Source organism: Oryctolagus cuniculus, chromosome 8 (genome assembly GCF_964237555.1).
Source record: "Oryctolagus cuniculus chromosome 8, mOryCun1.1, whole genome shotgun sequence".
Taxonomy (NCBI): domain Eukaryota; kingdom Metazoa; phylum Chordata; class Mammalia; order Lagomorpha; family Leporidae; genus Oryctolagus; species Oryctolagus cuniculus.
The window spans coordinates 51,460,876-51,477,938 of NC_091439.1; the positions used below are offsets into that span (position 1 = coordinate 51,460,876).

At 38.3% G+C, this 17,063-nt stretch overlaps 1 protein-coding gene across 1 annotated transcript in view; it reads left to right on the plus strand.

The window, feature by feature from the left end:
- Positions 1-11,289, plus strand: part of CAMK2D (calcium/calmodulin dependent protein kinase II delta) — a gene marked incomplete in the record, with an annotated part of 312,777 nt that extends 301,488 nt beyond the window's left edge. Inside the window, 4 exon segments of the mRNA NM_001099954.1 lie at positions 4,899-4,993; positions 6,789-7,017; positions 8,519-8,614; positions 9,781-11,289. Of these exon segments, the coding sequence (NP_001093424.1) occupies positions 4,899-4,993; positions 6,789-7,017; positions 8,519-8,585 (391 nt within the window).
- Between the last annotated feature and the right edge of the window lie 5,774 nt (positions 11,290-17,063).

Here is a 17,063-nt window from a genome sequence, read left to right on the forward strand (position 1 = left end):
TAAAGGGCATGAACTGACTAGTGGCAGAAATAATGCACTATTAGAAGAAGTATAAATAACAAAAACAATAATAAAAGTATGTTCATTTCCACTAGTTCGGTATATGCAAATTGAAAACAAGAGCATTTTCTGCCTGTGAGAGCAGCAAGGGTAAAAGAGAGCTGCAGTGTGGGCAGCGGCTTCACTACACCTTAGGCTGCAGTGTAAATCAGGACAGACTTTCAGGATGCTAGTGGCAGAGATGGAGGGAGTTATAAAGCTATTATTATTATTATTACTATCAGACTTATTTGAGAGGCCAAGATACAAGGAAAGAGGGGGCTCCCATCTACTGTTTCACTCTCCAGATTCCCAAAATGGCCAGGGCTGAGCTAGGCTGAAGCCAGGAGCCAGGAACTCAATGCAAGCCTCCCACATGGGTGGCAGGATCTCGCCTCCTTGAGCCATCACCCATTTTCTCCCAGAGTGAGCATTAGCAGGAAACTGGAATCAGGAATGGAACCAGGACTGAAATTTAGCACTTTGGTATGAATGTATGCTTCCCAAACTGTATCTTAATTGCTAAGCCAAATACCTACTCCAAAAGCTTTTATAAAGGTCACTTTAATACTGCAATTCTGCTTGAAATAATTTAACTCGAGAGTGAATTTTGAATTTAAACAAGGACAGAAATTTGTGAACAAAGATTTGTGCACAAGTCATGTTCATTATAATGAGAAAATAGAAGCAATATATATGTACAACATATGGTAACCATTAAGTAACCCTTGGTGCCTTTAGTATAATGGATGTTTATGCAGAGTTTCTAGGAGTCTGTTGGAAACTTAATGATGGTGTTGTTGAAACTAAAGATACAGGGGCCAGCATTCTAGCTTAGCAGGTAGAGTTGCCATCTGTAATGACAGCATCCCATATGGGCACTGGTTTGAGTCCTGGCTTCTGCACTTCCAAACCAGATACCTGCTAATTGGGAAAAGCAGCAGAAATAAATAAATAAATAGAAATAATAAAAAAATAATAATAACAAAATAAATAATAATAAATTAAAATAAATAATAAAATAATAAATAAAAATAAAATAATAAAATACAATGAATAATAAATAAATAAATGATAATGCAGATATAAAAGTACATGTACACAGTTATCCCAACCACATTAGAAAAAAAGTCACAAAAAAGTTAAATGAAATATAACAGATTGATTTTACTAAGTACAAAAAAAAATTTGTCTCTGAGGGGTAAAATTATGTGTGAATTTTTTCTCTTTCCTGTTCTTTCCCGATTTTACATAAACAGATATTACTTTTATAATTACTTATAAGTAGGTAAAATGAAAAGCATGGAGGCCGGCGCCGCGGCTCACTAGGCTAATCCTCTGCCTTGCGGCGCCGGCACACCGGGTTCTAGTCCCGGTCGGGGCGCCGGATTCTGTCCCGGTTGCCCCTCTTCCAGGCCAGCTCTCTGCTGTGGCCAGGGAGTGCAGTGGAGGATGGCCCAAGTCCTTGGGCCCTGCACCCCATGGGAGACCAGGAGAAGTACCTGGCTCCTGCCATCAGATCAGCGCGGTGCGCCGGCCGCAGCGCGCTGGCCACAGCGGCCATTGGAGGGTGAACCAACGGCAAAGGAAGACCTTTCTCTCTGTCTCTCTCTCTCACTGTCCACTCTGCCTGTTAAAAAAATAAAAAAATAAAAAATAAAAATAAAAAATAAAAAAGTATGGAAGAGAATAAAATATAAGAACTAAATAAAAATTCAGGAGTGCTTCTTATAAATTAAATGTTTGTATATATGCATACAAATACATACAACTATATATGTAGATATATGTGTGTGTCAGTTCCTTAAGATGAATTAATAAAATGCACATGGAATAAAATAAATGGTAAACACAAGAGTTTTAAAGAGTACTTTTTATTGTCAGAGACAGCAATTCTCTGTTAAACAAATGTTATAACTCTATGCCTTAGAACCTGCTCTTAATTATTTATCTATTTTTCCTTTTTTAATCATGTTAGAATGATATGTTTATCAAAAAAAGTATTGTTTTTAAAAAATCTTTTTTGATAGCACTCTCCTGTTGAATGTTAAAAAGATGTGTTTTGTTGTTAGTTCAGGGTCATGGAGCAATGAAGGCAAGCAAAAAATGGATACTTTCTGTGTTCTCACAGAGTATAAAGTGGGATGCTTTAAGAATTGCAATACCTTGGGGTCATACACTAATTCTGTAATCTGGTCTGATTTTGTACTTTGAGGCCCAGAAGTAATCCAACAGCACTTCTACTTAGGGGTGTTTGGGATGCCGGAATGTACTGCTATAGCTCTATCAGCTTAGAACACCTGTTCACAGCACACACTCTCGCATGTCAAGGGGCAGCTTTATTCATTTTTTTATGAATCCAAATATCCTGATGCAGGAGATAGATAGGAAATGGACAGATAGATGGTATATAGGTAGCTATGTGAAGAGAGAGGAAGGAAGGATGGAAGGCAGGGAAGGAGGGAGGGGAAGTGGAGGAGAGGGAAGGAAAGAGGAAGAGGAGGAATCAGGACAAAAGTAAAGAAAAAGCGTTTGAAAATATTGATTTGTGATGGCTGTGTAGAGATCTAGCGCAGCACTAAGATTTGTGAATGATCTTTGTTCTGAGATAAGGAAGTAAGAAACTTTGTTCACTAATATTGACAACGAAAACTGTACTTTCAGAGAAAATAACAGCTCCTGGCAGAATAAATTCTTGTTACCATAGAAACGGTATTCTTCCCATTTTGCTCCTTGGAAAGAGATTATATGTATTTGACTGTAAGCTTAATATCACCTGTCATCACCTGTCTGGCCGGGGAGATTAGCATCCCTACCCATCCCTCACCTCTACCTTTCTTCAAAAAAGACCACTCCATGTCTATGAACAGTACTGCACTGTGAGAACCATAATGAGACTCTTGAAATTTTCATTTCTGTTAAACAATTAAGAAATGTTTCCTTCCAAATGGGGACTTTCAATTTAAAATTAGATGTGACAGGGCCGGCTCACTTGGTTAATCCTCCACCTGCGGCGCCAGCATCCCATATGGGCACCGGGTTCTAGTCCCAGTTGCTCCTCTTCCAGTCCAGCTCTCTGCTGTGGCCTGGGAAAGCAGTGGAGGATGGCGCAGGTGCTTGGGCCCCTGCACTCTCATGGGAGATCCGGAGGAAGCACCTGGCTCCTGGCTTTGGATTGGTGCAGTGCTGACTGTTTGCGGCCATTTGGGGAGTGAACCAACGGAAGGAAGGCCTTTCTCTCTGTCTCTCTCTCTCTCTCACTGTCTATAACTCTACCTGTCAAATTAAAAAAAAAAAAAAAGAGTCAAAGTGAGATGGGGCTGGCACTGTGGCATAAGAAAAAAATTAGATGTGACTTCATCCACTGTTACACACTTTGGAGAAAATTGATAAACAGGCCAAACGATCTTACGATTTGTACCACTTTTACCTTCCTTGTGAAATCCCACTAATTCGTCAAATCCAGATATTGTCACTTCCTCTGAGAAGCCTACCCTGATCACCACAAACCAAAGTAACAATTTTGTAGCCCCCCAACCCTGTGTTTTAAAGGGATTTACATACATAGCCCAGTGACCCAGTGTTGACCATATGAAACAAATACCCAATAATTCCCCAAATATGCCCTGCATTTTCATAGTGGTATACTGTCACACCTGTTGCCTTCCTGCTATCCACCACCTTCCCCACACCTGGAAAATCCTGGCTTATTCTTAAATTTTCTTTATCTTAATTTTTTCCTATTCACTGTCTGTAAGTAATCTGGTTTCAAGCAATTTACATTTACTTCCATTCTGGTGTTAGGTACTGTGTCACAATTGCTTGTTCAGAAGAATATCTACTACATAGTAGGTTTTTAACAACCTGTTATCATAGGGGCCTTCATTGTGGTACAGTGAACCAGGCTGCCACCTGCAACACTGGCATCCCACATCAGAGCCCTGCTTTGAGTCCTAGACACTCCACTTCTGATCCAGCTTCCTACTAATGCACAAGGGAAATCAGTGAAAGATGGTCGAAGTGCTTGTGCCCCTGCACCCACGTGGGAAACCCAGATAGACCTTTGGTTCCTGGCTTCCCTTGGCGCCATCCCTAGCTGGGATGGAAGATCTCTCACCACCACTCCCCTTTCAAATAAATCTTTTAAAAATTAATTATTATAAATTTCTCCAAAGAAAGCTTATTGACTTTCTCTGAATATTTAAAACTATGTAACCTTTGTTGAATTATAGTTCTAGGATCAAAACAAAAACCAGGATGTTCATTTAGACCACCTGTTAACTTTTAAAACTAACATAAGCTTTAAACACAAGCTTAATTGAGTCTTATATACCTTGCCAGAAAATATAGAATGTGATCCCTTCCTTCAAGTTAGTTACAATACAGATGGTTAACATGAATAAAGAAGGTGTGGTCCATTAAAAATTATTCCAAAAGTATTTCATTTCCGAACCAGATGTGATTTTATAGTATTTATAGAGTGTATTACACTTGGACTACAGGACTTGGAGAATTTTTTTTAAATAATAAACTTAAGTCAGGAGTTAGAAAAATAGGGAAGAACTACAGAAATCACTTTGGAAACAAAAAGTGGAAATTTTGAAATGAAGACTCCTCAAGTATTATGGATTATTCTCTGCTTGAACCAGTCGTAATAGAATTCTCTATAAAATGACATTTTAGAATTGACTCCTCAACCTGCCTTCCCAAGGTCTATGATAGACATTTTACATATTTTTAATAAAGTGTTTCTTAGAGGTTATTTCCTTCACTGAGTGATAACTAAGAATGTTTACATATGAAACAATACAATATGTTAATGCATGTTTGTATTGGTTATTTTCATTTTTGTTTTACAGAAAAATCTGTGACCCAGGTCTTACTGCATTTGAACCTGAAGCTTTGGGTAATTTAGTGGAAGGGATGGACTTTCACCGATTCTACTTTGAAAATGGTATGTTTATTCTTAGTTTAATAATATGCCTTTTCCAACCACTCTGAATTTTCTTCAAATTTGGCAACTTCTTTGCCCTTTTCTGCAATGAGATTTTTCACCTTCATCCAGCATTTTACAGCATAATTTTTTTGTATTTAAAATTGACAAAAATGTCTATGATAGGCTTAAAAGTTTTGGTGTGTTTTGGAAAATATCTGACTGTATAAAAAAAATAATATCAACTGAATACACCCCACCCCTGTGAATGCACAATGTCCAGCAAAATGAGTTATCAAATATGTGTTATTTCAAGTTTTTATAAGAGTGTTTATATATGTATATATAAAATGAAGCCAATCAGCATGCCATAATATTCAACAAAGATGCAGACTTTGAAGCATATTCAGTGCTTATCTTGCTTAAGTTCAGAGTAAGATATAAACAAAGATGAATGACTAGATAAATATTTCCATTCTTGTAAGAATTTTAGTGGTCTCAGGAAACAACCACATTTCAGAGTAAAATAATTTTTTTCTGCAGAAAATCTTCCCATTACTCAGAAAAGTATAAGCCAGAAATTGCCTTTATCCTTCTGTTTTTCTTTACACTTAAGGGCATTAGACATTATGTTATATTTACTTGATGCACGAAGTGAATTCACTCATTTTGCAGTGAGATCACATTGAATTAAAGAGAAATTGTAGCTCTGATTATGACAATCAAGTTTACTTCCAGTAATTTTGGGCCTTTACATGAATGCCTGCTTTTGCATCAATTTTGAAGTTAAGACATATGGAACGAATTAAATTTTCTTACATACACCAGACATTTGAAAACAAATGAAAATAATTATGTGATAAATTTGCTCTAACAGAGCTTCAATAAATGATCTCATGTTCTCTCTGTTCCTGACACAGAGTTCCTAACATCATCTCCTGATGTTTCCTCCAACATTCAGTTGATACCATCTCATCTTTAGTAAAACTCATTAGTCTATTCATATTTTAACCTATTTTTGCATAACACTGCAGACATCATTACATCTCAAAAGAATATATTCCTCATAATAGGGTATTCTTTTCATGTGACTATAGTAATAACATTTTCAGATGATATGCACTAAATCCTCCTTTCTCTTGGTGACTAGAACAGGGACCAACTGTCAGAAAAGGGGTTGTTGGAACCTGGTCAGAGCAATACAATTGAAGGGAATAGATTTAGGACCAGAGGCAAGTTCTGTGTCCACTGCTCATTTTGGATTTTTACTAGATGATCACAACTGGACTATCATGGAATGGGCTTTTGCCATATGACGACACAGTTCAAGATCCAGAAACAAATTCAGGCTATCTCTAGCCTTTATTGAAGACAGTGGTCTCCGTGCTTGATAACTTGACAAGTCCCTTGTTGCATGCACTTCATTAATAGGAACTAATAGAAAGAATATCCTGTCAACTGCCACAGCAGTTTGATCATTGAAAAGGGAGAAGTTTTTTGGTGCACCTAACTCTATGTTATAGCTTCCAGTTCTGACCACTTACCATTATAAATAAAACATTGCCCCAAGCTTTTCCCTTCAATCAAAACATCCAGAGTAGCACACAGATGGCCTGTAAAGGGAATCAGAAAAAGGAAAGACTACCCACATTACTACTTTCTCTGTATAATACCCAGCACTCAATTAGTGCAAATACTTCGTAGGTAATTAGTTGGTAGATGAATTTCTATTCATTGGTCCCAACTGAAGTCATTTCTGATCTTGGTATATTTTACATATAAACTAAACTTTGATTTTCATGTGATTCTCTTTCAGCTTTGTCAAAAAGCAATAAACCAATCCACACTATTATCCTGAACCCTCATGTCCATCTGGTAGGGGAGGATGCTGCCTGCATAGCATACATTAGGCTCACACAGTACATGGATGGCAGTGGCATGCCAAAGACAATGCAGTCAGAAGAGACCCGTGTATGGCATCGCCGGGATGGCAAGTGGCAGAATGTTCATTTTCATCGCTCAGGCTCGCCAACAGTACCCATCAAGTAAATATTTCCATGCTGTCAACTTCTTTGTTAATATACCGTGGTCAGCTCCTGCTATTGATTTCATTGTTACTAGTATGACAAATGTTGTTTAATGCTAACGGTTGGTTACATTGGTGAAAATAAATGTCTTAATGAGAAAAGTCTACAGTTCTCTGGGAAGATCAATCAGATCAACCATTTGTGGGTTGAAGCCTGCCATAGAGCAGTATGTGATAGGTTAGAAACTAGAGACTACACTGCCAAGCTGATTGCTCATAGGGTTAAATGAGGAAGGTGCATGTAGTAAGGGTAAATATTTGTGACTGCACAAAGGAAGGGCATTAGAAAGAAAGCACAGGGAAGAGTTTCTGAGATGGCCAATATGTTATCCAGGTGCTTCCCTTCATGGATTAAGCCCTAGATCTCAGTAATAGATATTAGGACAAGTTTGTAAAAGATAGCATTTATAAGACAAATACCAGGTATTGCAGTATCTGTCCCACCTCACCACTCTACTGCAGAGGTCGTGTTTGCTTTTACAGTCAATGATGTGGCAAATGTTTAATGCATATCTTCTAGATCCTTCACTTGTGCCAGATTCAATGTGCAGTAAAAGACCTTACCTTCAAAGGACGCATATTCTAGTTTAGAAAGCAACTAATTGCTGAAACCACAGGGGGAAAAACAAACTATATGAGGTGGTTATAATCAACTTCAAAGTGAAGTGGGATGAATGTAGATTACTATTTATAACAGCCTGAATGTATATTTTGTATAAATATAGAATTCCCGCCAAATGATAATTGTGATTTGGAGACATTGAAAGAACAAAAAGAAGATATTCCAAGCTAAAAAGCATCATGAATAAAAGTACAGTGTCAGGATCCTAGCTTAATATGATCAAACATGATGAGTAAGGAATGCTGGCTCTAACTGGAGTGAGTAGAAATAATGGGAAATTGGATAAATCAAGAAAGTGGGGCAAGATGGATTAAAAAAAAAAAAGAAGAGTTTGTTCTTTGGACTGAGAAGCTTGGCCCACTGCTGATCTATTTCCAAATTTTCCCACTAGTATCCCTGTCAATATTTGGGGGTGTGGGATGGTTGGTCAAGTCAATTCACTCTAGAGAATGCATCATGAGTTCTTAGTTTGATGACCTTCCACAGTGGTTTTCAAAGGCCTTCTCTGGAGCCTTAATAATTATGTGTCACTGTTGCATTTGAAACAGTGGGTCAACCAGGACAAAAAAAAAAATAGATTAAAATTCATCTCCAAATCAATAGCTATGTAATTAAGAGAAAGATACAAAAGGAATGTGAAGATTCCAGTTTTTGTGTATTTGTGTATTTTTTTTTTTTTACCAGAAAGAGGTACAGCACAAATTGCCAGTTAACATAGAAGGGATTCCATTCGTACAGTACGAGGGAGTTAGATTTCACTTAAGTGTATATAGGATAGAGCCTATTTAAGAAAACTTCATTTTATGCCATGTGGCTTAAATGAGGCTTCTCTTAATAGGCCACCTTGTATTCCAAATGGGAAAGAAAACTACTCAGGAGGCACCTCTTTGTGGCAAAACATCTAAGACCTGAAAACCATTCACATGTGGGTCTTGTAAGTAACATCCTGCTCCGTGATGTTTTGTGATTGGAGCTAGTGACTGAAAAGCTGCATGGCTATTTTTCTTCCTTTTGAGGATATTTTCTCTTGCAATATATATAATGAAATAACATACAAGGTCTTTGAAAATTCATAGAAATTTTGCATGAGCTCTTGAGTCTAATGTTAGACCGCATTTTGTATCCTAACTATTATTTTAAAGGTAGTAAACAGAAGCAAAAGAAAAATTTCTCAACACATGGCATTGTGTCATTTTAGAATCTTGCAGTTCTCATATCAAAAGCCAATTATGTCTGGTCATTTTCAGACAGCTCTCAGTTATTTAGCCCTAATTTATCCTAAGCTTTAGAATCCATTGATGTCTTACTGTTTTTTTCAAGAGGTTGCAATTCCTGTAAGCATTTGGCTGAGGTTAATATATAAATTAATTTGCTGTGCCTGACCAACTATGATGGTTCTTGACCATGAGGACAGGCCACAGAACAAAGTAAAGCTGAAACTTAAAACTCACAAAAATAGGTAATTCCAGAGGGTACTTAAAGTTGACTGTAACTAAATTCATGCCTGTGTTTTTTTTTAAAGATTTGTATTTTAAACATGAATTCAGAGGATTCAGATATGTGTAGTATTGTTGTGAATATTTTCCTCCATGCAAACCACTGAAAATTATCAGAGATTTAAGAAGTGGTGCTCTCAGCTGTTGCTTAAAAAAAAGAATAATCATGTTTTCTCTACTTTTAATGCTATAGTGCTTATAAACTGATTTCTTAGGTTTTAGTGCCCAAGGAACCTAACAATAATGACAAAAGCTTGAACTTTGAGTCTGTTTAAACCAAATGATAATATTAATTTAGTTCATTTGGCTAGTAAATATGTGTTTAAATACATATTTAGTTTTAATAATGATTTGAAGCTGTATCTCTATATTTTTATTTTTAGCTTTAACTTTTTGTGAACAAATAATATTGATGTTTTAATATTGTCTTTGACATTGTGTATTTATTTTATCTTGTAATGATTACGATAATCATTGATATGTAGTGTTTTCAGTTTCTTTAGAGTTCTAAAACTGTAGCCCAGTCACATATATGTTGAAGCAAGTTGATGATATTTTGTAAAACAATATAATTTATTTCTTCCTCCTCCTTTTCTCTTTTCAGTTAAGTATCAACAGTGCCACTTCTACATTCTCTGTTCTCAAGGCACCTGGATGGTAACCCTGGGCCGTCCTCTCCTCCTCTTCATGCATGTTTCTGAGTGCATGAAGTTGTGAAGGTCCTACATATAATGCATACGTGATGCATCCTGTTATCATATATTCCTTCCTATACATTGTTTACATTTCAATGACGGGGATGTTCCATGCAAATATAGATCACTGTTGGCAAACAATAGGGGGAGGTCAGACAACAAATTCCACAATATTCCAAGTACAACCTGTTCATCAAGTTTCTCTGTTTATGCCAAGATTTAACAGACTTAAAATATTATTGTTCTCTGAATGACAGTCTGTAAGTGAAATGTAAATTTTTAGAACGCTTTGCTGTTAATCTCTTTTGGTTTGTTTGGTTTTCGTTGGTTTATTTTTTTTTTAAAACAAAAGATATATACCTTCAGTTTCCTTGTGTGATCCTGCTTGAAATGAATGATTTTTCACTGAAAGATTTGCTGTTTAACAGTTAAAGTGTGTTGGTATGTGTACAAAAGCACTTATGAATGTAGAGCAAGAACTGATTGATGTGCTGCCATCTAAAGCCAAGGTGATTTGGTCAAACCATTTAAACTGGAAAAATTCACATCATTTACAAGTTTGATCACTTTTAGGCTATACTCACACTGTTCTAATGAATTAGCTTAATTGAAATGTTTTTCCCCTTCTTTCAGCTCTGCTGTTTTCCTCACTGTATCCTCTCTGTTGCTTTTTAAGTTTTCTTTTGTTTTATCATTCTTTATTTTTCTTCCTTTACTGGCTAGTGGTGTTAAGAAAATAATAAAACTGAAATCTATTTAACAAGAATACAATAAAAAATAAGGCCTTTTGAAGGTAATCTATCACTTTTGTCATCTTCAGGGCTTGAAAACATTTTGTAAAGAAGATTTTAAAGGTGTTTATTCCAGAATGGGCAGTAGTTTGGACTTAGATATCCTCACTACGTTGGAGGAACCCAATTCTTAAAACCTGTGATAGAATCGAATAAGTCCCTGTTTTCACTGCAGCATGTCTTATGACTGGGGCAATTGTAAAGTACCAAGGAAATAGCGGATCAGCGTTTTGTGCAGATGCGTGCGCGTATTTCTGCCTTGTGGAATGCTAAGGCCTCTCCTGCTTCATCACTAGCTCCTTTTCTAAAGTTAGGGAGGATGTCACAGACGTTTGCCATTCTTTTATGTGTTCTGAACTTGACCTTTGTGAACCTGTGCTTTCTTAGCTTCTCTCTGAGTCTGAGTATCATTACTTTCCTCCATGGAGCTAGGATTTTCAGGTTTAAAACAAAAAGAAAAGGGAAACATCCTGGGTTTTCCTTGTGCTTCTCATTTCACCTTTGTTGACTCAATTCCCATGAGGGTTTCTCTCTTCCCTGCAATGCGTTATAGTGCATGGAATTTCCATGGACGTTATTTTAAGGTTAGTTATTCATGGTTGTCAGAAGCCTATTTTTAAAGCAGAAGAAAAAAAAAAAAAACCTCCTTCTTTTCTCTAATTTCACCTTTCTTTGTTGATTACTAATCACCTTAGATGTTGTTGCTAGTGGATGTATGGTAGATGGATTGAAGCTTTTCTGATAATTATTACACGATTTAAGACAATATATATTTAAAATAAATATATACAGTAAATGTATTGAGCCATGTTAACCTGCCAATGAGATCTGTGAAAAAGTAATGGCCTCATTTTTCCATTTTTAATTTCTTTTACCTTTTTGTGAAGCGGCTATATGTGGCATACATGTATTTAAAAAAAAAATAGGTGTAGAGTGGTTTTTTTTTTTTTACACTTTTAACTTAGCATGAGGTGTTGAACTATTACCATAGATCAAGTTTGTCTTCCACACTAAGATGTGAGGAAATTGTGATTTATTCTCTCCGCCACAATTGAATTACACATTTATGATCTAATATCATTTTGAAACACTGCAGTTTACCATGGGACACTGTATATATTTCTTGCCATAATGGTAAATGATTGATTGATATATTTAAGAGTTAATAAATTTGTGATTTCTGCTGACAATGCGTCTATCTTTATTTCTTACAAAAAGATACTGTATTTATGCTTGAATGGTGCTAGCCAGTGCCAAGGGCAGTATGTCCTACTGTGGTCTCACTTAGCACATCACAACTTGCCCTTGGTGTTACTGGCAAGTTTATTGCCCTGTTTGCACAAAATTATGGTCTCTCTTGAGAAAATTTGCTGAGAATAAAGTAGCTAACTACTAAGAGTCCTAAAAACTTCAAATGTGAGCTCTCCAATCCATCCTTCACATGGTGATAGCATTTCCATTTTCTAACCCAAAACTGACCATATAACACTTCAGTCAGCACTCAGGCAAGTTAAGTAGACAGAAGTGCTCAATCTAGTTCCATTTGCTAAAAGCACCACACTTTCTCACACATCTGTTTACTCTGTTTATTTATGTTTTCCACATAGAATAGTCTTCCTGGTCTTCTTCAACCTAATTCTTAATCATTCTTTAAGGTTCAGTTGAGACTGTCATCCCCTCCAGCAAGGCTTGCTAAGCAGTACTCTGGGCTTACTTTTTCCTACTAACCACATTGTTTTGGAAATAGGTCTTTATGTGTATCTCCTCTGCTGAAGGGTAATTTCTCTATGGGCAAGAACTGTATAGTCATCCTTGCATCCCCAAATACAAGCCAGGGCCTGGAAGGGAGATACTGTTAATAAATAGTTGTTGAACAGAGAGTAAACTCTATATGGGGACTGTGGGAACCCTAAAATGTAATCAGAGAGTCCTGGGGTAATGTCACTATTGTCTTGATACTCTGAGCAAGTTGCTTCTTCCTTCTGAATCTGTTTCATATTTGTAAAAGAATACATATACCAATTGTAGAAGTCTATTGTGAGAATTAGTGATAATGGGTACCAATGGCCTGGAATTACCATTGATGAATATAAAATGGTAGCAGTTATTAATAACTGATATTAATATTCCTATTGCTATTGTTATTCCTTACTCAGGGAGTATATAACTATTATTTTGCTGTGGGCTGCTCTTTTTATGTAGGTTTATTGTTATTGTTAAGGTTACACACATATTCAAATGTCTTAGAACAATGACAGAGATATTGAGATTGTCATCCAAACAAAAATATTTTCTATTTTAACAGATTATTCATATCTTACCCCAGAAGGATTTGCATTTTAAAGGCATTTTCCACTTTATAATGGAAGTCAAAAACGTCTGGCTTGTCCATTAAAAATGTTCTTACCTTTTAAAAAAAATGACTTAGTGAAATAAGCCCTTATCAAGGTAACTAACAGAGTACCTAAAATGTAATGTATTGGAGTGAAATGGATATTTTGAGATTCAATGATTGTTTATAGCCCTTGTCTCTTCCTTTGAGGAACAGTTTTTTTCTTCTTTCTATTTGTTGAACTCTTGTATTTAGTGTAGGGTTAACTTTATGTTCAGTAAGTAAACTGAAAACAGATCTTTGTAAAAATTAAGAGTGGGAATGGAAGAGGGAAGAGGAAGAAGGTTTGGAGCGTGGGCAGGAGGGAGGGTTAGATGGGAAGTATCACTATGTTCCTAAAATTTGTATATATGAAATACCTAAAACTTGGATAATTTAAATAAAATTTAAAAGAAGAAGAAGAATTTACTGGGGCTGGTGCTGTTGCGTAGTAGGCTAAGGCTCTGCCTGCAGTGCCAGCATTCCAAATGGGCACTGGTTCAAGTCCACTTCCAATCTGGCTCCCTACTAATGGCCTGGGAAAGCAATGGAAGATGGCCCAAGTGCTTGGGCCCCTGCACCCATGTTGGAGACTTGAGAGAATCTTCTGGCTCCCAGCTTCCGTCTGGCCCAGCCCTGCCCATTACAGCCATTTGGGGAGTGAACCAGCAGATAGAAGACTCTGTCTCTCCCTCTCTTTATGTGTAACTGCCCCTCAAATAAATAAATAAATCTTTTGTTTAAAAATGAGTTTGCCTACATTTTAAAATTGGGTATTGATTTCTGGCTTCATTAATTTGAAAAACTATAAGGTTCTGTTGCACTTGTCATTTGTTCATGATGGCAGTAGTCACAAACGCTAACACCACTTGAAGAGGACAGCATGTGCTTCACTCCTGGGATTCTACTGCAGGCTCCTGAGGTGTGGGCGCCATGCCCATACTCCTGTGGCTGGATGTACTAGAAGAAGAAGAGATGCAACCATACCAACAAAGCTTGTTATGCATTTATAGCCAGTCATCTCCTTCACAGGTGTTCTTAAAGCTCCCCAGGAGTCAAACTCTAATTGCCTTTGTCCATTCTCTCTTCCACTTATTTCAGATGTTATTTGCTTTTTTTCTACTGCCAACACTTCCCTCATCATTTAGGTGAGGACATTACTTCCTGCTTCAGTGCAAAAAATGAAATTTCTGGATCTCTGCCTTCTCACTCTGCCTTTTCTCCCATTACAATGAAGAAGTAGGCCAAAACCCTGACAAAGACCAACACCTCTGTGTATCCTCCACACGTTCACTCACAGGTATTGCTCTAGCAAATCCCTCTGCTTTGGTTTGTCGTAAATCATTTCCTGAATAGTAGATATCCTCAACAATGTCTTCATTTCTTTTATAGCCAAACTCCTTGGAAATGTTGCCTGTTCTTACTGCCTGCAATTTTTCTCATCACACTCTTTTTAACCCACTCCAACTGCCCTTATAAACACAAAACAGTTTTTCTCAAAGTCCACTGATGACCACCAAGTTATTAAATCCAAAGATCGATTTTTAGTCCTCAGTTTACCTGATCTCTCAGCTGCATTTGACCCAACTGTTCACCATCTCAATTTTGAAACACATGCTTGTTTCTCAGACAGTGCTTTTGCCAGATTTTCCTCCTACGTTTATCTAAGTTTCTTTCTAGTCTCTTAAGAGGTTTTTTTCATCAAACTGACTTTAAATTTTGGGAGTCTTTTTTTGTATCTTCACTCACTCCTAGAATAATTACAGCTAATCTTAATGGCTTTAAACTAAAACTCAAAAAGTTTTCTCAAAAGTGTATCTTCAATGTAGAACCATTTTAAACTCCAAAAATGTATACCCAACTCCCTACTTTAAATCTACATTGTGGATTAACATGTTAACAAATTAACAAATTAACATTAACAAATTAACATGTCCAAAATTGAACTCCTGATAGTCTGTGATAAAACTTTGTCCTATTACAATCTTTTCTCTACATTTCAAAAATTGGCAATTCAATTCTTCCATTGATCAGACTGGAAATATTTGTATCATTCTTAATTCTTCGCTTTCCATTTGAAATACCATCACCTTCAAATATAATCAGAATGTGGACCCTTCCCATGATACTTTGGCACCTTCTTGTACTAAATCACCATCATTTTGTCGGTATTACTGGAATATCCTTCTTATTACTTATGTGGAAGACCTGGATTGGGGTCCCAGCTCCTGGCTTTGGTTTGGCTCAACTCCAGCTGTTGTGTGACTTTGGGGAGTTAACCAGATGGGAGCTCTCTCTGACTCTCAAAAACAAAAAAAGACTGCTCCTTAGTCTTGAATGTATAATGAAATTACAACTCCTCGTGGCTTTTGTCTCTCTTTTACTGTATATTAAGCCAAACTCTTGGAAAATGAAGGTTCTTTAAAACAAAGGGGTTTATTGAGTCATTACAGATGCCAGTCAGAAAAGAACCAGGTCCTGGGACAAGTTGTGTGTGGGGAGCAACTCGGACTAGACTAAGTTACTGGAGTTAAGACTTATTCTATGCATCTGCTCTCCCACAATATGGCGCTGAGAAGGGAGTAAACAATTTCTACGCATCTGCCTTTCGCCAACTTGAGTGATGACCTGCAGGAGCTGATCCTGCTCCTGATTGAGGAGAGCAGCGTACTCGGCGTCTGGGTAGCAGAGTTGGGATTGGTGGAAGAGGACTATAAAGGAGGAGAGAGACAACATGCACCAGGAACATCCAAGGGGAACATCCGGATAACATCTGAGCAGCCCCCAAGAGAGCCGGCCGGTGGTGTGCCACTCCCCCGCGGAAGTGGGGAAAGTGGCAGGGGGCACCGCCCTTCCACAGAGGTGGAAGGGTCGGTAGCCAACCTGGGAAGGACCAACAGCAAACCCGGGGAGGGCCGAGCAGACAAAAGAACAGCGCAGGGTCTAGTGTCATTGCTCCGTGAAGAGGGGGAGCGACATAATGGTGCTGTGACTCGGATAGGAAACCTAGGAGGGAAGAAGTGGGAAAATACCGGAGAGAGAGAGACTAGGGAAGAGCCTAGGGAAAAGCCGGACGGAAAAAGTGCCGGAAGAAGTTAGGATTGAAAGTGAAAGTGAAAGCTGGAGGAAACATAGACTCGGATGCGGACTATGGTGGGGAAGCTAGGAGATTAAAAGCGAAAGTGAAAGCTAGAACAAACAGACTTGGATACGGACTGTGGGGAGAAGCCAGGAGAAATGAGAGGGGAATATTGTTGGAAGAAAAGTTAGGAAACATACCGGGTAGAGAAAAATATGTTAGGGAGGATGAAGCCGCGGGGGCAGGCCGAAGCGGAGACGTAAGCTAGGTTGGGATTCGTCAAGTCAGCCTGGGGAACAAAAAGCAAAAAACTAAAACCAGAAGCGGAGACGTAAGCTAGGTTGGATTTCGTCAGGTTAGCCCGGGGAACTTAGACTGAAAACTAAACCAACCGATGGCGGAAACATGAGCTAGGCTATGATTCGCGGAACCCGCCGAGCGCAGAGAAAGCGCGCGGGGCACAGCGGAGAGAGCGCATGGGGTGCAAGTAGATAGGAAGTGCGGGGCTGGCGCAGAGACCGTGGAGTGCGCGCAAAGCTGGGAAGCCACGCAGATGAGAGAAGCACGGGCTGAAGCCGCGCAGAGCCGGGAAGCCGCCGCGGGGCGAGGCGCTAAGAAGCCGCTTCGGGGCAGGCACCGGGAAGCCGCGGGGATAAGAGAAACAGAAGTATAGAAGTAAAATGAGAGAAATAGGAATGCTGGCAGATAGAAGTAAAATAAGAGAAATAGGAATGCCCGGAGATAGAGAAATAGAGAAAAATAAGGCCTCCCCACAATACGGCAATGAGAAAGCTTGGATTCGGTCTGCCTGATTAGTAAGACGATAAGCACTTGCAGGCAGCTCGAGCAGAGCATGCACTGCAGGGCACCGAACACAGGCACGCATCAGCGCCTAAAAACCTCCTCACAACATGGTGAAGAGAGGACCCAGATTCGGTTTGCCTGATTGGT